The sequence below is a fragment of the Notechis scutatus genome, chromosome Z (assembly GCF_049901735.1).
Source record: "Notechis scutatus isolate UNSWTSFEM ecotype Mainland chromosome Z, rNotScu1.2, whole genome shotgun sequence".
In the NCBI taxonomy this organism is placed as follows: Eukaryota; Metazoa; Chordata; class Lepidosauria; order Squamata; family Elapidae; genus Notechis; species Notechis scutatus.
In genome coordinates this window covers 37446519-37469555 of record NC_142025.1, presented here as the reverse complement: position 1 = coordinate 37469555, position 23037 = coordinate 37446519, and the positions used below count along the sequence as shown (strand labels likewise).

At 36.5% G+C, this 23037-nt stretch overlaps 1 protein-coding gene across 3 annotated transcripts in view; it reads left to right on the top strand.

Annotated features, from left to right (window-relative positions):
• BZW2 (basic leucine zipper and W2 domains 2) overlaps positions 1–11257 on the top strand; it is a 40063-nt gene extending 28806 nt beyond the window's left edge. For all 3 annotated transcript variants that reach the window (XM_026678031.2, XM_026678032.2, XM_087945185.1), the window contains 2 exons: positions 5633–5755; positions 10800–11257. In XM_026678031.2, coding sequence (XP_026533816.1) covers positions 5633–5755; positions 10800–10837 — 161 coding nt within the window. In that variant the 3' untranslated portion in view covers positions 10838–11257. The remainder of the gene's footprint in view (positions 1–5632; positions 5756–10799) is intronic.
• Positions 11258–23037: the final 11780 nt, after the last annotated feature.

The window sequence follows — 23037 nt, the reverse complement described above, 5'->3', positions numbered from 1 at the left end:
CAAAGTCACCCAGTTGGCTTTCATGCCTAAAGTGGGATTAGAACTTCCATTCTCCTGGTTTCTAGCCTGGTGCCTTAAACATTGAAATAAACTGTCTCTCAAATTCCAAATCACATACAAATTTCCAGATACATTAAAAAAAGATTTTTTTAAAAAAATAATCTAGTACATGTAAATAAGAAATTAGATGTCATGAAAACTTATCATATATAAGGAATATACCAAATTATGATCCATTGCTGTTAAAGTAAATCATAAAATGCAATCAAGTTTGATAAAATTGTATTTCCTTCTTGTGTGATCAAGTGTGGATGAGTAGGTCTCAATACAATGTCTCTTTTTTACTTCAGTATATGAAAAAATAATAAAAATATGACAGCTGTTTATATATTTTTATTCCAATCATAATTATTTATTTTTCATATTTTTGAAAACTTTCTCCCTCGGCAAAGGCAGTGTACAATAAAGTGTAAAAATATAAAAATTGCATATAAGAATTAAAAATTTAAAAATGAATTTAAAAGAAGACAAGGTAGGATGACCCCAGTTAAAAATTAGCTAAAAAGATGAAGGGAGGACTCTCAGGGCCCCAACCAGTCCCACGGCTATGTGACCCTCTGGGTTCCACATGTGTGGGTAAAAAGCTATGTTTTGTTTTTTTCAGAAGAGTGATGGTCTGCCAAACCTGGAAGAAGGAGTATTGATATTTTCCATAGAAAATTCATACTTCATTTTGATATTATACAGTGTTTGTAGTTTTACCAGTGTTAACAAAAGAGTACAAGCTTTAAGTGTTTATCGGAGCAGCTTCCAAAAGTCCAGCATGTTGCTCAGGACATGTCTTGCCAGAATATCAATATGGAAAGACTTTTCTATGCTGGAATGGAACTTTATTTTCAGCTGCAGACTAGCAAAAGGTGTCAGAATTCCCTAGCAATTCTACTTGTTGGCACATATACATCACGCAATAACACCCAAGAAATTATAAGTTCTCCTGCTTCCTGTAATCACTTGCATGGCTATTATTATTCCCCTGGGTCTAAATGCATTACAGAAAAATTAGGTTTCAGATCAAAAGTCAAAACATTACCAGATGTTTCTATTTTGCTTTAATTAAAATTGACTAGTGATTTGATCAGCCTAATCAACTGAATTATGTGTCAACTAATTCAAGTAACTCTTGCTATAAAAAAGGATTTTTAAGGTCGGAGGGAAGATACACCAATATAGAGAGACAGATATATTATATAGAGAATCTTGCATTTTGATGGTCTATTAATATAATGTAGGTGGAAAATATATTATAGAACAAAACTGCAATGACAAAAAGAGTGATAAATTAAGGAGAATGAAAAAATTAATTTGAAAATATTTCATTGTCTGGCTTAGTATGCCAAAGAATCTGCTAGATAGAAGTTGATAGAGTCTTTGTTTCTAGCTTTTTTATTAAAAAGATTTGCACAGGTGGGCTAATATGAGAGGATATGAGGTAGTTCCTATTTTATTTGCCATATAGATGTAAACAAATTTCATCTGGAAATTCATGTAGAATACACTAAATTGATACACAAGGAATGGAATCCTTTGGACTCTGCACAAACCATCAATACTTCAAGATTGCACTGCTGAACTTTGTCAGCACAAAGGCATACTGCAATTGTGGGTGATTTGAGAGTGGAGAAGGTGACCTCCAAGAAACTTCTCAATTCCAACATATTTTTTAAAAGTATCAAAATATGATGAAAATCATAATTGCTACTCTTCTTGTGGTTATCATTGCATCGTTAGTGTCCTGCTACATTCTCCAGAAGGATATGGGGCAGAATTATAGCTGCTATCATAGACTCATGCACTTTGTTGCTTGTATGTACACTGAGAACTTATGCACAGGATACAGATATAGATGGATAGAGACTCCTTGTGTGTTCAATCACACTTAGCCAATAAACAATATTCCTATTCCTATATTATAGTACCTATTTTTTGGATTTATTCTGACTACCCTGTAGATAAGGTCAACAGTTGACAAGTCTTCTTTAGAAAGGTTAGAGTTGTTCAGACAAAGCTAACAAAAAGTCATGGTTATAACATAAGTCCATAAAAGCCTATTGGCCTTTATATTTTTGTTTTCTTTCCATTTTTAAAAAATATTACTATACTTTCTTCCACCGATATGTCTGTTCAGTGCGGGGAAACAGCAGTGGGATAGGATTTATCTCCATATTGGTCTTTTTGACAAGTTAGGATTCTTGGAAGCATCTTGCTAGTGTTTGCAATTTTCTTGGATCAGAGGTAATTCCAGGCTTTTAAATGGTTGTGGGTCATTCATCAGGTTAAAAAATAAAAGGGACTAGAGTTGACATCTTTTTGGGTCTCAAGTAGTATAATAAAATTTAATGAACCGAAGTACCCAGAACATGATAATCTTCCACAAGATAGTCTCCCTATTTGATTAAAAGTAGCTGTATGCTTTATATCAAGGCATGCTTTCTATCACTTGTTTCTGACAATAAAAAGAGCAGAAATGAAATCAAGACAGGTTTTTTTGGTTCCTTCTCTGCTGGCTGAACTGAATTTGCATTCAGGCATAGCTACAAAGATTTGAAAGTTGAACATGAGTGTTAGAAATATTAAATAGCCCATAATTCAGGGGAAGAGGTTTCCAAAAAGAAAACGCCATTTATTTTTTGTGCAAAAAGCTTACATGAAAGCAGTCAATTCTTTGGCTAAATTATTGGGTTTCTTCCTTTCCCCATTTTCAGTTTTATTTAAGGATTGTGTTCACATCGAGCTTAGATTAGTTGTCATGGAAACCAAAATTCTTTGGCTGGATCTTGTTGGGATTGCTGCTATAAATACTTGAAGGGGGGAAAAACAGCTTCAATAGAACAATTTCGTAACAGTTTTGTTTGTATTGTTTGTATTCCATTTTAAATGGAATAATTTTTTTGTTTGTTGTCAGTAAGCAGTGGTGGGAATTCAATTTTTTTTACTACCGGTTCTGTGGGCGTGGCTTGGTGGGCGTGGCAGGGGAAGGATACTGTAAATCTCCAATCAGAGGTGGGATTGGCCAGTTCTCTGAACTACTCAAAATTTCCGTTTTCGGTTCTCCAGAACTGGTCAGAACCTGCTGAATACGACCTCTGTCAGTAAGCCTATTCTTTCCTGAAAAAATATATTTTATTAAGCCACTATCTTATTCTTTATCTCAATGTGAAACCCATATCTTGTAATATATGTTCCTTCCCCCATTTTCACCTGAATCTCTTAAATATGAAAGAAGTTCAGAATTTAACAATAGCTCTTATGGGCCAGGTCAAGATCCATCTTATTCTGCCATCTTGTGTTCATAGTGGCCAACTGGATACCTCTGAGGTGCTTATTAACAAGAAATGAAGAAATGTATTTCTTTCCCTGTTTTCCCTTGTAATTCATATTTGAAATGTACTGATTAAAAAAACTAGTGGGCTTTCACACACCTTCATATAATAGATTCAGTGTTCTTTCAAACTCAGTAAGTTAATAGCTCATGTACTAATGAATTCTACAGATAAATTATGATGCTATGTGAAGATGTGATTTTAAAATCTCTTTCCAATTAGCTTAATTGTAAACATTTATTTGTGGAATATATTACTTTTAAAGCTATCAAACTTTTTATTATTTCCCATTCTTTATAAATCAAATCCTTGCTCGTTAGTTAACTAAAAGTCTGACTTCAATAATTTCATCAAATCTCTAATTTCTGTAAGATTATAGAATATATTCTGTGCTGTCCTTCATTCACAACTGTTGCATATTCAGTTTTAATGGATAAACCCTGCCAACTAATTTGGTATTCTTGGCTCTTTTCCTCCAGTCATATGGAAGGAAACATAATTTATGTTGACTTGCAAATCAGAAAGCATGATGATTTTTCACAGCTTATTTTGCTATATGTCTTTTCTTACATGTCTATTGCTCTTCCTTGGAAATGTAGTAGATAACAATCTCTAAAGTTTTATTCTCTCAGTGCATCAGTTTGTGTGCTTTCTTCTAAGTGATGATTCTCTGGAGTTATTGGAGGAACACCATGTCCTGTAAAAGTTCATCAAAAATTATAGCAGCATTTAAAATACCTATGTAATCATCTTTAAATTACTATTCCAAAATGCAAGCTTGAGAGATGTTCAAAGACAATTGCTTGAGACAAAATCTTTATCTTGTAAAAAAAGGTATATGTGGAAAGCATACAAAAGTTACACTCAGACTTTTTTCAAATAAAAAATAAATAAATTGGCCTTTGAATTCCTCTAGGTCAGTGGTTGACAACCAGTGGACTGTGGCCCACTGGTGGGCCGCGAGAAAATTTTGGTGGGCCGCAGAGAAATCTAACCCCCAGAGCACCCCCCCAAAGCAATTAATCCAGGCTGCGCAGAAACACAAGGCTGTGCTGCCCACATGGCCCACAGGAACCCTCCCCGCCCACTCAGTCCTTACCCAGCAATCTTGCCTGCTAAATTGCTATTTTTCCTTTTTCCGACCATCAGCTGTTCTGCTGTGCCAGGAGATTTAGATTAGCTAGAAAGTAGGAAATGGTTGGATTTCTTGCTTTCTAGCTAGTATTTAGATCTTTCCTCTGCTTTTAAGCACAGCTGAACCTCCCTTAGGACTGAAGGTTCTATTACTCAGTGCAGACTCTTGGCAAACAAATTTGAGAGACTGAGCTAGCCGATGGCATATAGATCTCTGAATGAATCTGTGATTCTGTGAGCAACTCAATCTGCCTGCCCGCTTTACCTGATTTTGGGTAAAAGTTGCTCTTTTTTTATAAAAAATTCAATATTTATATAAATATTTATAATATTTACATACAAGCCATGCCCACAGAACTGGTTAGTGCACCCTGGGATTTAAAATTATGAGTTTGGTGGTCCCTGAGGTCCAAAAGGTTGGCAACCCCTGCTCTAGGTGGCATGTTTCACTTTTGTGCTCCTTTATAGTTTATTAAGATTTCTCCATTCTCTTCATTTCTAAGCAAATAATACTCAATATGCTGTAAACGGATCTTTCCACTGCTCTTTTAATTAGGCTTGCTTCCCTCTAGTTCATTTTTCTTCTCTGGAATATTGTACATCTGAATCTTTGTTTCCTTCATAACATAATATCCAACTGAAGCCTTGTTGTTTGTCTCTGTCCACAGTAAAATTATTTCAGGATGTATTTTTTTAAGCAGCAATAGTATTTATAGGTGGCTTATGACTTACAAACATCTGTTTAGTGAACATTTAATGTTATGACACAAAAAAAGTAACTCACAACTGTTTTTCATATCATGGTTGCTGCATCATCTCTATGGTCACATGATCAAAATTTGGGTGCATATTTATGACAGTTGCAGTGTCCCAGAATCATGTCATCATTTGTAACTTTCCCAGCAAGATTCACTTAACAAATGCATAATTCATTTAACCGCAGTATTTAAGAACTGTGGCAAAAAAAGGTTATAAAATGGGGCACAATTCACTTAACAGTTGCCTTGCTTAGCAATGGAAATTTTGATTTCAATTTTCATAGTTAGTGGAGGATTACTTGTTCAACCCTTTACCCAAAAATATTTACTAATGGTTATTTTTCTGAATTTGAATTTCAGCTGATGTCCTAAGTGAAGGTGCTATTTTGAAATGGTTCAAAGAGGCACATCTTTCTAAAGGCAAAAGTGTGTTTCTTGATCAAATGAAGAAGTTTGTGGAATGGCTGCAAAATGCTGAAGAAGGTAATGTTCTTTGCTTATCTAGAACTCTAAGATTCTTTGGTTCACAGAACAGAATCTTTCGGATTATCCACTCCCCAAACTGAATAAGTTTAAATTGGCTATGCATTGGCTAATCAGGTTATGCATTGGCTAGTCCCTGGATGAGACTTGAATCAATAGGAGAATCTTGCTTTGCACATAGGAAATTTTGAGCTCAGTTTGTATCACTGCTGGGTAGGATTATAAAGTTTTGTCTAGTAATATCAGCAAGTCAGGTTAATAATTTTATTGAAAAGAGTTAGCTTCCTATATTGCTGTAAGAGCTATGGTGGTGCAGTGGTTAGAATGCAGTACTGCAGGCTAACAGACTGCTCTCTCCAGAAGTTCGAATTTTGCCAGGCTGAAGGGTGACTCAGCCTTCCATCCTTCTGAGGTCAGTGAAAAGAAGACCCAGATTGTTGGGGTCAATTTGCTGACTCTGTAAACCACTTAGAGAGAGCTGTAAAGCACTGTGAAAGTGCTATTGCTATTGGTCTCATCCCCAAAATGTTAAAATAACTGCTGTATATAATACATCTGCCAATATTTATATCTTCAATTTAGGTGAGGTGTTTGACATTGTTGTTATAGATGAGCTCCATGCTATTGTTCTGCCTCCAAATGATCAGCAAATAGATTACTTATTTCTTCTGTTGGTGAATTTAGCTCTTTCTTTGAATTCTAAAGGAGGTTTTTGTACTCTTTTCTTTCTTCCCATTCTTGTATTGCCTTGCCTTGCCTGAATAGTTATTTTCTACTTCTCCCATTTCCATACTTTATTTTTCCTTTTCTGGTTTCTAGAGGCAGGGAAGGGAAGGGTGTGAACCTGTATGTGACAATTGTGAATGTGAAAATGACAGCTGCTCTCTGCAGTTCAGACAACCAATGTCTATCTTGTTTTATAAATGTTTAATATTATTTGGCTTTCTTTGTCTCTCGCGCACTCTCCGTCTTTTTTGTATATTCACATGTAAATACACACTGTCCATGCTCTTTATTGGAATTTCCAGTGTACATATTAGAGTGCTGCAAATTTTTCACAAAAATGCTTTGAAATGTATCCCACGCAACCATGTCTTTTTATAGGTTCATACTTCCTTTTCCAAAGCTGTTCCTGTCTGTCTTCATAGGGTGTACAGCCATGCACAGTCATGTCAATTTACGGACAAAATGTACCCATATGGAGACATCTTGGATCAGTTTCTGAAGCAGCTCTATAAGCTGGAAAAAAATTTGGCTGCTTAATTTTATTTTAAGAGGTGTTTCATATGTGCTCATCCACTTAAACACATACAGTGTGTGTGTGTGTGTATGTGTGTGTATATATATATATCTACAACTTTAAAAGCACAACTGTAATGATGTGGGAAAATACCTGAACAAAGCTGAATACCGTATGTATGTATGTATGTATGTATGTATGTATGTATATTTATTTATTTATTTATTTATTTATTTATTTATTTATTTATTTATTTATTTATTTATTTATATTTGTTTTCTGAAGTTTTCGCGGGTATTTATATGTATGGTATTCAGCTCTGTTCAGGTATTTTCCCACGTCATTATTGGAGGCTTCCTAATAAATGATAGCTGTCCGTTTACTCAAAGCCAAGCCGCACTAAAAGCCTCCAATACAGGAAACACAATGTTGCCAGCCAATCAAGACAAAAAAAATGCTACAAAACAGACAGAAGATATTAGAAACACCAATCAAGCAGAACACAGCAAACCCTAAGACCAATAAACACAGACCAAGACTCCCAACCAATCAGGATGAAGAAAAAACCATTCTAACACAGCAGTATGCTAGCATCAAATTTAAAACAGAAACGGCTGTGAAAGCCTGACTCACAGACGAACACAATACACAAGCCTGATGATGGCAGATGAGATTCTGCCGAAACGTCACTACAATTTTAAAAGCACAACTATAATGACATGGGAAAATACCCGAACAGAGCTGAATACATACCTATATACCCCCCCTCCCTCCCTCCCTCTCTCTCTCTATCTATCTATCTATCTATCTATCTATATCTATATATATATATATATATATCTATATCTATATCTATATCTATATCTATATCTATATCTATATCTATATCTATATCTATCTATCTATCTATCTATCTATATGTATATGTATATGTATATGTATATGTATATGTATATGTATATGTATATGTATATGTATATATATGGCATTCAGCTTTGTTTGGGTATTTTCCCACCTCATTGTAGTTGTGCTTTTAAAGTTGTAGCAACGTTTCGGCAGAATCTCATCTGCCAACATCAGGCTTCTGTATAGTGTTCATGAATAGAAGCATGAATAGAAGAGATGATTCCACCAGACTGTCAATCATTTGGAAGCCTGCACTCACAAACAAAAAAATCTCCACACCACAAACCAGGCAAACACCTGGGCACAAACAGATCCCCCCTGATACCTTCAGCTCAAACACACCCCAACCAGGCACCCAGATGAAACCTAGCTTCCTAACTAATGATAGCCGTCCATTTACCCGGAGCCAAGCTGCACTAAAGGCCTCCAATAAAGTAACACAATGTTGCCAGCCAATCAAGATACAAAAAGAGCCAAAAAACAGACAGAAGATATTAGAAACACCAATCAAGCAGAACACAGCAAACTCCAAGACCAATAAACACAGACCAAGACTCCCAACCAATCAGGATGAAGAAAAAACCATTCTGGCACAGCAATAGGCTGCCCCAAATTTAAATCTGAAACCACTGTAAAAGTCTGACTCACAGATGAACACTATACAGAAGCCTGATGATGGCAGATGAGATTCTGCCGAAACGTTGCTACAACTTTAAAAGCACAACTACAATGACGTGGGAAAATATCCGAACAAAGCTGAATGCCATACATGTAAGTACCCGCGAAAACTTAAGAAAACATATATATAGATATATAGATATACAGATATACAGATATACATACACATAAACATACACATACACATACACATATACATGCACTGGAGGATGGCACATCAAATTGACAAGGTGGAGAAGCATAACATAGCATTTATCTGTGTTTAGAAATTTCTTTTGAGGAAGTGACTGCTTAAATTTGGCATCATCCTTTATCACTTTTCTGAAACTGAGAGTTCATCACCTTATTTACTAGGTGAGCTGAAATGCTGACTATTTTGTACTAAAAATTGCAAGATTGCCTACTTCTATTTTTAAATCAAAAGCTATGGCTAGTTCCATTGTGCATAGAGCCATAAATGAAAGAACAGATGTTTGATGCCTCAGCTGTCATTTATGTTCTACCAATAGTTAATAAGAGATTTTTTTTTTAATTGTGATTGATTTCACTCTCCATCTCCGTATAGGGGCTTCTCATGGAGAAGTGTTTTTATATCCTGTTGAAAAGTAATAAAACAAGTCCCTTTGAAGTCTAATTTAATATAATCTACACATGGATGGCAGGTTGTAATAATGAATCTGTATTTTGCCTTCAGAATTAAAATATTTATTTGCTTTATTGAATTCCTATAAATTCTTCAGCTTAGTAATTCTTCCATCTTGTTTTTTTAAAAATAGTTGACTGAAGTAACATCTCCCAAAAAAGACGGAATCACGTAATTTTTTAAAAACAGATATATTCATACATAATGTAATAATCTGATAACAAGCAGTAAGTGAGCTACAAGAATAATTATTAAAGTAAAACTGTCCAAACTTCACATGTTGGGCTTTTCACAAATAAATGAACAGCAAAATTCCTGTTTTTTGTTGTTGTCTTATTTGTATGTCTTTAATTGCGCCATCTGATTTTAACTGAAAATCAAGGAAAATGATCTTGTAAAGTAAGAATAAATATGATGAAAAAAGGAAAGGCCTAGCTACACTTATGACAGTCTTGTTTCTTTACAACAGGGATCCCCAAACTTGGTAACCTTAAGACTTGTGGACTTCAACTCCCAGAATTTCTCAGCCAGCATAGCTGGCTGAGGAATTCTGGGTGTTGAAGTCCACAAGTCTTAAAGTTGCCAAGTTTGAAGACCTCTGCTTTACAACAACACAAGGAACTTGTCCCATGGAAGAAGAAGCAGCCTTAACCTTGTTCTTCCTTCTCCCAAGGAAAAAGCAGCAGCAGGCAGGGAAATAGGATTGGCTTAGTGATGGGAGAATAGTTTTTAATGCTGAGTCCTAAAGATAGTTGGAACCTGTCCATGTCATTCACATTGGGGAAACCTTTCCTTGGTCTGTTGCAGTATTGTGGAAAAACAAATAGGGTTCACAGTCCTTTCCTCCAAGAAAGGTTGGTGAAACGGCCAGACATTGGCATGAAATGGTTGATGGTGGGAGATATGGTTTTGTCAGTTTTGTTTTTGTTTTCCAGGGACCAGGGAGATTTTTATGGCGTTCAGAACCTGAAAGATATTTAGTGGGAGTAGTGGTAAAGTAATGTCCTGTCCAGGTTTATTACTATTTTTATTTTGGGAGATGACTGCCAGCAGTTGTAACTGTTACATCTCATGATACAATTATAAAACATTTTAATAGGAAAAATTGAGAAGGAGGGACTACAACTGCTACACTTTGTGTATCATGAGATGTAGCAGTTGCAGGCTCTCCTTCCGAATTTTTCCTATTATAATTTGAAGGTTCCCGTCTTAAGGTCCCTATCATGAGGTTTATTTTTCATCTCTGTATATGATTAATTTACAGTCCAGACTTTATCAATGTATTTGTAGGTCTATTTTGCCTGGCCAGCCCATCTCATATATTGGATGTTAAATTCAACATACCTATTAGCACAACTTAATGAGGAACATATGAAATATCCAGGGCGGAGAAGCTTATTCTTGACAATAAATTGGCATTTACACCACTGATTAAAATAAATGCTTCTCACTTTCAACCTCCTCCTTTTGGCTTGTGGTTAATTTATTTGAGGAATTGTATATATCTACATGTGTGCATGCGCATGTAGTACTTTTAAAGCTATAAGAAACTTATTATTTTTCTGTCTGTTTTTTAGAATCTGAATCTGAAGGGGATGAAAATCAAGACGGCTAAACGAAGCACAAACCAGACAGTATTACAGCTGGCTGCTCTTTCATAATTTTGTACTATCCAAACAGGATTCTTCCTTCAGTGTCATACTGAAACTTTGGGCTGGATTATTTTTCTTTGTTAGTTTGTTTAGAAAAATAAAATAAAATGAAATAAAATGAAATAAAATAAAATAAATAAATTTTAAAAAGCATTAGTTGCCATACATGAAGCTTTTTTGGCAAGCTGTATGCCATGTAGACAATGGCATTCAGCAAGAAGACAATTAGGGAAATTGAGATCAAAAGCTTAAGAATGTTATATTAGCAAATATTCAGGTACTTCATTGTCTGTCCATAATTGTTTTTTTTCCTCAGTATTTGCTTGTGTATGAGTCAACATCACTTAAGTTTTTTTTTTTTTTCAATTAAATGGATTTATATATTCATGTTTCCAGACTTTTTGTTTAGAAGCGGTTAGTATGGAATTAAACTACTGCTGAAGTTCTACTGCAGAATTATTCAAAAAACATTACCTTATCCATATGGCAAGCTTCTTCCTAAATATAACTCACTCTGTACACTACCAACTTGGAATGTTTCCAAATTTGAGGTTGATGCCTCCAGGAATATTTGATGCTGGGGCAGAAATCCCTGGACTAATGAGATATTCCACTTAAAAACCTCAAAAAAACCAAAGAAGAGCCAGCATGCCTATGTATATAGGTAACATATAGCCAACCCTAAGATATCTGCATTAAACTGGATCCTGTTTTATTTTTTTAAACAGTATGTGACTGTTTTTATACAAGAGAAACAGTGATAAATCGCAAAAAAAGGTTTAAAACCTGTTTAATTGACTCAATGGTTATATTAACCAATTAAAATAATTTTCAATCAATGAAAGAGGTCCTGTGTTTAATAACTGGATAGATTTGAAAAATATCTTGAATGCAAATTATCGACTTACAATCATTTGTTTAGTGACTGAAGTTATAGTGGTACTGAAAAATGTTACTTATGACCATTTTTCACATAACCATTGGACACTTGGCATGTATTTATGACAATTGCAGTAGCCTGGGGTTAAGTGATCAAAGTCAACATGGGGAAGCCAGATTCACTTAACAACCGTGTTAGCAGTTTGACAACTGCAGTGATTCGCTTAATAGCTGTGGCAAGAAAGTTTGTAAAATTGGGACAAAATTTACTTAACTGTCTTGCTTGGCAATGAACATTTTGCATTCAAGTTGAGGAAATCATCTGTATTGGAAAGCACTTTAAAAAAATTCATTTTTTTCTTTTTTGTAGAAAGAATTATTTATTTCCAAAATAGAAATGAAAATCTTGACTCTCCAGATATTGTTTGGATTCTAATCCTATCATCCCTGTTTGTTAATCATGCTGCCTAGATGGATATAAATTGAACAAAGATTGGAAGGCACAAGTCTGCTATCCTAATCATTTTAACATTATGCTATTACCCACATAAAAGCAGATTTGTGTCAGAAATATGAGGTTCTCGGATCCATTGGTGTCAGGTAAAATGGAAATCTATCCTTTATATTAGAGACTCTAAAGCTTCTTTATCTATCTAAGAAGAAGACTGGGCATTTAGAACTATCCAGAACTAACTTAGATAAATAGGTTTAAATAAGATGGGAGACTTGAATGAAGTTTCTAGATTTAATACACTAAGATGCATAGATCTAAATCAGATCACAGGATTTATTTGTATGATTTTTGTCTTGAGTTCCTTGGTCCACTAATGACCTGTATCAACTACCAACCTAGTTTTAATGCTGAATAAGTCAGCTAATTTGCAAAATGCCTAGCAAAGAAATAATAGCAACGTATAGGAATATTATCTTGCTCATCACATTTCAAGCAGGTTCTTAAATTGTATTACTGGGTAAATTTGAATGTTTTGCCATCTTTATCACTACTGATAGGCCTTAATGTTTGCTTGTATTATGCCAATCATGCTCCTTGTCTTCTGTCTCTTGCTGCCACATTAGTTTCTATTTTTGCCTCTTCATTCCCTGAATCTTACCCCAGTATCTCCATCAAGGTGAGGCCTTTCGGGGCCCATGACATTAAAGTCATTTCTTTATCCAAATAAGTACCAATCAACAAAAGAAGCAGCTTTGCTATCACTTCTATATTAGGTTGAATTAATTTCTATTCCCACTTATGCACTTGAACATTTACTAACCTGTTTTATATGAAGAAAATGTGGTAGTTAAGAAGCACTCCAGTTTGCTAAAGTTTTCAACAAATAAAACTTGTGAAAGCCTTTAATCTAAATTTGGGTTCTAGTGCCCTCTAGTGTGGATACTTAATAGAAATTAGTCTCAGTTTCTTATTTTCCTTTATTTCAGCTCCTGGACTCTTTAAAAGACATCATGATTATCAGCCAGGTTGTATTCTTATTGTCACATTTAAATGAAATCCTTTACTGTCCTTACAATCCCTAAATGTATGCTGCTGTCTCCCAGAAAAAGCTTGTTTTGGTTTAGTGTATTCAGTGTATTCAGTCAGGAGATTCTCCGTCTGAGAATGTTCTTTTTGTTTCTTTTGGAATACAAAAAAGATTTGTGTGTGAGTGAGTAAATGAGTGTCTCTTTGAGTATGTGTATGTTCACGCATGTGTGAATTTCCTAGATTTTAGTATGGCAAAGCAATGCCCACTAAACCATCTTGACATCATTCCAGTAGTCTAGAATAGGTGGAATTCAGCTTTTCATTTCCCAAAGGAGCGCTTTCTATGTAATCCCATTTCTACAACCACATAACTGATGAAGACCATCATAATTCCAGAGCAGATTGTTAGGCAGGGATTGTGAATATAGGTTGATGGGTGCAGAATGCAGGGCAGTCAAAAAAGCAGAGATTGGGGCAGAAATTGGGGGGGGGGGCAGGTAAAATGCACCTGGTAGCCATGGGAGGCTGCAGAGCTCCCAAATTCTGATCACATGACCACAGAGGTGCTGCAATGGCTATAAGTTTGGGGGTTGGGGTAAGTACCATTTGTTCAGCACCATTGTTATTTCAAATGGAAGCTGAACAAATGATCGTTAAGTGAGGACTACGTGGCTTGCCTATACTTTTCACAGTGCTATATGCAGTCATTTAACATTTCTGTTCATTTGAACATCTCAACCTTCCTTTCCCATCACCAAACATTGTTTTCAATTCACAGTTCACAATTATTTATATGCAGGAGGGATACTCTCAACTTCAAAATGTAAGTAGTTGGACTACATTAAGAAGCCTCTCCTGGCAGGAGGCATAACTGATTTTGTCTGATCTCTGAAGATAATCAGGTTTAGGTTCAGAGTGTATTCAGTCAGGAGATCTTCAGGGGTTTATAAGGATTATAAATTTATAGGCCACAGTGGGAACTAAAAAAACAATCCTAAAATGGTGGCAAACTATTTCCATATTGCTGATTAGAAAACTACAAAGGTATCTCCCAGAAGTCAGCATGAATTGAGTTTGATTTGAAGGAAATGCTTTAGCTGTGCAATGAGACTTAAAGAGTGCCCTGAAATACTGCCTTGCCAATACTACTGCTCACAATCACAAATATCCACAGTTCCTTGCAAAACAATGAACAAGCTTTTTTAGCCACCATTCATGATTATGCCAGCAATGAAAAAGTAACTTCTTGTGTTTTTAATCTTCGCCAGTCTAAAGTGCAAAGGAAAACCGAAGTAATATCATAAACACAATCATGATTTCACTTAACAACCTCTTCATTTAATGGCCATGTTACCAGGCCCAATTGTGTTGGAGAAACAAGAATTACCTTAATAGAAATTCAGGAAAATACATAATTTGACCAAGGGTACTAAACTTTTGCATTCAACAATAATTCTACACTCTCATAACACTTATGTAGAGTAGCATTTTTCCTTGAGTTGGCAGAGACACTGAGTTTTTGTAAATCATGATAGCACACCAGGTGGCTGGTTGGGCTGTTAAGCAGCTGTCAGTTTATTTAACAGACCTTTGTTTTCAATTTGTGATGTTTCATTTAACACTGGGCATGTTTCATTTTCTCTCATCTGTTGCTATATTTATAGATAATGTCAGCCTGTTACCACTCAAAGAGGCTCAGCTTGTGAATTATGGTTGCAACTATCTAAATCAATTAGCCAGTGCAATTGACTATGATGGTGAGATTTGGTACCTGCAAAATGAGTGGTAATGATGAATTTAACAGGCAATTTATGATTGCCAAAATAACAGTGGAGGAATAATGAAGGAAAAGAAAACAATGTTTGAAGCCCTGCACCAATAAACTCTGTGTTAAAAATATGGGGGGAAATGACATTACTATAAAATCCTTCATTATTTAATTTAATTTATTATCTGTTGTGTTTCTTGTCACAATAATAGAATAGGTTGTCATTTTGATTTGATGTTCTCATTTTATGTCTTCTCAAACTGTTTTGTAGACCATTTGGTTTAATATAATAAGAACTGGGTCAGTAAGGCTAGTAAAAAGCTGCAGTGTTTAAATCTGAAAAAAAAGGTACTATCTGCTATTATCTACAGATATAATTCAGCATTTTCTCTTCAGTAGTCACTAGGTCACACTTCTAAGCTAAGTACCCTGCATGATCAAAGAAAATTCTAGGCACTGCAAATCAAACATATCTTAAGGGCACCAGTAATAGCATTTTCCAGAAACCAGCTGAAGAGTTCCTGGCTCCCTTGCAATGTTCCCCCAACTGATCTTGTATTTTGCCAATCAAAACTATCAAAAATCTGAAACATGCTAGTTCAAGATGCTGACCATTTAATTGGGACTATGCTGTGCATAAATAATGCCTACAGAAATGGCAAAGTCTGGAGTGGTTACAGAATGGACAAAACCCTTTTCACCATTTCATTCATTATGCAATGTATTCAATGATATGTAGAGAAACCCCAGAATTGAAAAAGAAAGGCTCCTGCCCTTTCCCATGGAAGAAACAATCCATGGTCTTTAGACACTAGACACTTACTAGCAATGCTATTCAATGAGAATGAAATGGTCTGAAAGAAACAATGGATACTCAGGGGATGGAGTGAAGCCTCTAACAAAACAAGCAGCAGAAGCACCACAGATGCTGCAAGGGCCTAGCTGCATCAACAATATTACACTAGTATAATAGATGTACCCCAGTTTTAACACTGTTGACCTCAGATAACAGATGGTAAGCAATGGACTGTCTGTAGTACACAACATCCTCTGGTTGAAAATACCACTTTTGTCTAAAAAGTGTTGAAACTATTGCAGTCTGCATCACTAACATTCTGTATATAACCAAAAATGACTTGGAATGATTAAGAGGCATGGGAGCCATTCTGTTATTTTTTGTAGCTGCAACTTAATTAATTTTGTACAGTTGCTGTCATTTTAATTGGAAGCAGTTTGACTTGGCCTTCTCCAGCAGGCTGCCACCAGATATGATAGGGTGATAATTTTTTAAAAAAATTCTGCATTTATCACCTAATGATGCTGACTAGGAATTAATTGTAGTTTCAGTGTATCTTAAGGATTCCTACACTCTGAAGCTATTTTTCCTCCAATATACTAATTCAGCTTTTCACAGCCTTCCTTTCAGACTTGCCTGACAGATAGATAATTGACAATTCTGGAAGCTCCCACATAATTATTTATAACATATTCTACCTACATTTTATCATCACATAATTGTAAACATACAAATCTGAAGAACATTAGCTAGTTTCTCTGGGCATTTTTACGATAAATAATTTTCATTTTTGCTAGCAATTGTCTCTGTTCTTGTTCTTACAATGCATGTAGTAGATGGATAACATTTCTAATTAAAGCTGGTGAACAGTGGATTTAAATTCATAAATGGGCAATGGGATTTATTCCATTTGTTTTTTCTCAGTAGCTTCATCCTTCATTTGATCTTTATGTTTAAAACTATTGTGTTAGCTTGTTTTATCCTCCATGGGGCAGAAAAAAATGTGGCTATTCACTGGTGAAAAAAAGAATCATCTAAATAATGCATGATGAAAAAGGATCAAGACAACTAATGGCAAATGCTGAAAAATTCAGAGCGGTGATAAAGAGAACATTCCCGTTATTTGACCTTTGCTTTACAAATTGTGCTACTATCTTTAGATTATAACCCTTTCTATTAAATGATGAAGCTGTTTCCCGTATATTTGAACATCCTTGCTGAGGGCCACTGAGGATGGACTTTGTAATACTTGAAACCTGGTTTTTGTAGGACTGTTGCATTGGCTAAATAATATGGAGTTTTGGAGTTTTAAACTTGCTTTTTCAATTGTATAGCTAATAATTTCCCATAAGCATTAACCTTCGAGAAAAGCCTCTCTTTCTAAAACCAGGATTGGCAGGACAGTTTTCTGTTTTCAGGGCTACCAGCCTTTTGGAAAGCCTGTTGATCAGATAAGGGCTACCACCTTTAAAGCCTATTGATCAGATAAGGAGCAAATTTAAATTGGCTGCCTGGCTCAGTCATTTGTGCCCCATATTCTCTACCATATGTTAGTCTTGACATTAATACTCCCTTATAAAATAAGAAAGATGATCTCTGTTTGAGTTTTTATATCAGTAGCTGATTTCACTCAGGTGAAGAGGACAGAGAATAAAAACAAAAACAAAAATATTCTGCTGAAGAGAAAATTCATTTGGTGAGGTTTGTCCCTATTGGCCATCCTTTTGCTTATCCCAAAGAAAAGTTGAGCCCAGCCAAGAGGATTCCCAAGTTATCAGAGGATTGACAAGTCCCCCAGTTCATTGGACATGAATTACAGGTCCTGTGAAGTTAAGGAGAATGAACTGGACTTACTTCTCCTTCACACTGCTTGACTTTGGAAGTCTTCCAGACACTCTAAGGCAGTGATCCCCAACCTTTTTATGCCGCGGCCCGGTACCGGCATCAGCTGGGTGCCGCGCCCGGTACCGGCATCAGCTGGGCGCCGCTGCCCGGTACGGCATCAGCTGGGCGCCGGCCCGGCACCGGCATCAGCTGGGTGCCGCCATCTTTTTGATGAAAAAGTGCTTCCGGTGACCTCACCGGAAGCACTTTTTCATCAAAAAGATGGCGCGTTATGCTCGTGAGCTTTTCCAGGTAGAAATGGCTTTCTACCCGGAAAAGCTCACCGGAAGCACTTTTTCATCAAAAAAGATGGCGGCGCCCAGCAACCAGCGGCACAGTAGGACTTGTTCCACGGATCGGTACCGGTCCGCGGACCGGTGGTTGGGGACCCCTGCTCTAAGGCAGCCCTACTGAGCTGATTTCCAGTTGGTTACCTCTGATCAGCTGATCCACAAGCAGATAATGGAAAAGGTCCATCTTTTGGAACTGGTTTTAGTCACAGGAGAAGTGTGGTTTCATAAAGAATACTAAACAGACGCAGCCAAAGTTTACCAGCAAGTACTATTGGAAGGGGTCCCTTATCTTCCTACAGTATATGGGCTGTTGGAAGTTCCATCTAATGTAAAACTTGAAGATAGAACCATGTGCAGCTCAATGGTGCCAAGAAAAGGTGGTTCTCTTTTTCCCTTTCTCTGCATTTTTCCTGCTTCATTCCAAATTTTATTCAATTTACAAGCAAATGGGGGGGGGAAAGTACAAATGCATGTATGTGTGCATTCAGTGTATCTTTATGCCTTCTCCTTCCATAGATGAACACCGTATAAAGTGAAAGACTATGTAAAGTGAATCATTTCATAAACTTCCTGTTTTCTCTGAAGTTTTTGAACTTTTCCTTCATCTTTCTCTTATTGAACTGAATGCATAACTCTTCAAATCCTTTGTCTTTTTCTAAATTGAGTAACAGCTACATTCTCATAACTTTTAAATCCTTATTTTATTGCTTTGTTTGCAATAGATTCACATATACTCTTGTCAGTATATCATTAGACTTAAATACTATTTATTAAGGTGTATCCATTGATTATTAAATATACTTTCATTTCAAAACTTCAAGATAATCACATTTAATAAACTGTGTACAACAATAAAATTGATGCTGTGGAACAGGGGTCTCCAACCTTTTGGACCTCAGGGACCACCAAATTCATAATTTTAAATCCCGCAGACTAATATGAATCCAGCATGCCAGTCACTGAAGCACCTGGACTCCCACTGACAGGATGGGATCCTTCAGACACTTAACTTGGCTGCCTGTTTCTGCAACCTTAAGTACTCAAAGAGTCATTTGGACCCGTTTGCCACAGAAAACATTGGGATCTCTCATCTCTCTCTCTCTCTTTCTCCCTTTCTCTCTCTCTGTGTGTCTTGTCTCTCTTTTTCTCTCTTTCTCTCTCCCTCCCTCTTTCTCTCTCTGTGTTTTGTCTCTCTCTCTCTTTCCATCTCCCTCTTTCTCTTTCTCTCTGTCTTGTCTCTCTCTCTCTTTTCCTCTCTCTCCCTCTCTCTCCCTTTCTCTCTCTCTGTCTGTCTTTCTCTTTCCCTCTCTCTCTTTCTCCCTTTCTCCCCCCTCTCTTTGTGTCTTCTCTCTCTCTCTCTTTCCCCCCTCTCTCTGTCCCTAGAGGGGGGGGAAAGGAACCTCTGAACTGGTGCTAGGTGGTGGGAATCTGATGTCTGGAGGCCGACAAGTCAAGTGCTGAAGACCAGATGGTTGGCAGGGAGGAGAGGCAATCCTGGAGTCTCCCTAGCAAACCAGTGTCATGGCTGCTGCATTGAGGAGGCAGAGGAGCAGCGGGAAGAGCACAGACCTCCTGAGCCACAGGAAGAAGCTGCCAGCAATGCCCTCAGGTGAAGATATTTCGAGGGGAAGGCTCGACCCTTCCCCTCAGGAGCCGCAAAGCGCTCGCTGCCCCTCTGTCACCCTCCAAGCCTCCTCCTTCCCACTGGGCATGTGAGAGCTTCTGGCAAGGAGGAGGAAGAGAAGCACGGTGGGAAAAGACTTGGCAGCTACCAGAGAGGCGGTGAGTGCTTTGCGGCTCCTGAGGTGACGGGTGTGGGAAATTGCGCCCTCCCATCGCAGGCCGGAGAACACCCAGGAAGGACTCCATCCACCATCAGTATCACCCCTGTTGCAGACACGGGTGCGCTGCGGACCACCAAAATTTTCTCATGGACCACCAGTGGTCAACGGACCACCAATAGGTGACCTCTGCTGTGGAAGACCCAAGATCACAATAGGCGTACATTTTCCCTATACTTACATTAATGAATAAATATATTGCAATAGTGTTTTAATCAAATCTGTCAAGTAAAATCAAACTTGGAGGTAGACATATTTAAAAAATTGAGACACGCACATAACACTACATTGATTGAAGTAAAGAACTCATCTGGAAAGTAAAAATGAAAACTCAAATATCTATATTAATGGTAAATATTAAGAAAACTAATTTTACATGAATGAATATTACAGATTTGGAAATTGTAACTAACAATACAGGTAGTCTTCAATTTACAACTGCAATTGAGACCAGAAAATATTGTCATGAGCATAAATGGTGGTAAAATATTAAAGAACAGATACCAACTGCTGAATAAATAGAACCCATTGGAACTCTAATGAAAAAAAAAATGAACTACATTCAGCAAATTTATAATAAGCCCATGGACATCCATTACAACAATGACTGGCATTGTTTAGTATAGTTCAATCTAGGAGTTTAACTACTGAAGTAGTATTTTTATTTTATCTCTTATGGTTATATGTCAAACTGTGGCTTTTCCAGGAAACCAAATCAATTGTACACATTTATAAATATGGGAATAGGATCAAATTTCCAATACAAATTCATTTTCTTTCCTTTCAGTTCAGTCCCAACTATGCCAAATTCAAACTCTGAGCAATTGCCAGTGGGATTCATTTCCACATTAAGCAAAAATCTTCATCAAAGTCAGGCATATCTAGGAGGTTATAGTTTTTATTAGATATACTTAGCGACACAGAATTAAGTTAAAAGTATGCTTGGATTTTCAGAATTAAAACTCCAGCCCTGAGAGGCCAACATTTGAGTATACCCACATTTAAAAAACAACAGTGGCATGGGAGAAATCTACAAATTGTATGGCCCTCTGTCATGTGTATTTGTGTTAAAGGGTACCTTTTTTCTGAACTGTTTTCCCAGGCTACAAATGCCCAGAGCTGCTATTCATTTATTGAAGGAAAATGCTGCATTTCAAGATGCAAGGATAAGAAATATATGATTTAATGCCTTAGTAGATCACTAAGAATGCCCTTCCTCTCCCCCAGCCCTAAATTCATACATTACATTACCACCACAAAAATGTCAGGGTAGTTTAAAAACATTCCTTCCTTTGCATTTGATCGACCTAATTATCTTTTCGTGCCTACTTCATTTTTATTTCTACGTTTATATATAACACATGACTTACATTTGTAGCAGCTTGCTCTTTAAACTGTGAACTTGCTGCAGCAAATATTTATATTTGCCTTTATCTAGCAAACTGGACATTTTAGTGCAAGAAAGCACCTTGAGTACGCAGATAATGAACATTGGCCATCTTATCGCAACCATTTATAGAAGAGTGTACAGAGTTCACAAGGATATTAAATGTAGTCAGTTGCAACTCTACACCAGCTAATACTCAAAAAAATATCTAGTAATTCTGCCTACTAATGTTGCCTTTGACTTTGTCCACATTCAATACTTGAGGCCCAGGTTACTAAATATGTCACTCCTTGTCTGCATGTTTTCTCTATTTCCCAGGGAGGGCTTAATACACCTGCAGAGCAGAAACAAAAAAAAAATTAAAGATAATCAGGAGAAACAAATGTATCATCAAACAAGCTTTTGTGAACTAAACTTTAATTCATTGTAAGGTAAAGCCATGGATAATAACGTAGTCCCAGAGGGCACATTTGGAATCTTGAAATATATATTAGTTACACCATAAAATGGCTGCCAAGAAGATCCAGTAAAATCAGTTTATTTAAAACACCCACTTTTAGATTACTGAATGGTATACTTTGGAATGAGCAAAGACTTGCCAGGAATGGGGAGACAACTAAAAATGGCAACTTATCTAATTTGCGCTTCATTCATTTTATTTAGATTTTTTCCCTGCTCCCCTGGATGGTTGACCCAGAGGTCAAGATATTTATGCTGTGTCTCTGTGACTCAAAACAGTTGCAAAATCATACCATTAGCTGGAATCCATTTCACAAAAGGTTTCCAATTCTGCATTACATATGTACTATCTGTCATCTTTCCTTCACGTGGATCAACAGTGATAAGGTCTGTATTTCTATCACCTTGCAATAGAATATAATACTTGCTATTTTTTTTTCCACACTGAGGCTTTATTCCTATTGTCAGCACTCCCATTGACCCTGACCAAAAAGGTTACATTTTGAAGTATGAGAAGAATAAGAGGAGGAGGATGCCATATAAACCTCTGCGTGTAATAACATGTTTTCATCTTTAGTGCCTGACACTTTCTTTCTTGTTTAAGGCTACAATATTGCAGTATTAAGAATTCAAAGATAAAAATCTGAAGCTGAAAACTTGGAGGCTTCACTGTATTATCAGATATTGATCAGACTCTCACAAGCAGGAAACATATATGGTCTTACACCCACTTCATCCTTCCAACACCAACTGATCTTTGAAACATAATGCTTCTTGTTATCCAGGAAACAATATAAAACCATCTTGACATAGTCATTGGAATCCTTTCATTTCTGAATTAGAATTAAGACATCCAAGTTGATATTCATCATGGCATCTTGCATCAATGCATAGATTACTTTTTCTTCATGTATTTGTTTTGCAGTTTAGTTTTGATTCTTTCTATATAGATTGTCCGAAACTTACAAGCATAATTGGGTTTGAAACTTCTATTATTAGGTCATGTGTTCATCAAGTGTTTTATTAGGCTTGCTGCAATTGTTAAGCAAATCACAATTTCACAGTTGTAATCCAGTGTAATTCAGCTTCAGTCATTGGCTTTACTTTTCAGAATCCTACCTGGAAGGTCATAAATGGTGATCATCTGATGCTGGGATACTAGAAGCCCATTGTAAATTTCATGAAAGAACACTAATTTTGAGCACATAGCTGCAGGGTCAGTTGTAACTGGAAGTTGTAGCTACAGGAACTGCTTTAAGTCCCTTTTTTATTGCCATTGCAACAGTTGTTGGACAAGTAGTCCTAAAATGAGGACTACTTGTATAAGTCAACATTTTAATGTACTTGTTTCATATTTAGTCATACAGAAAATA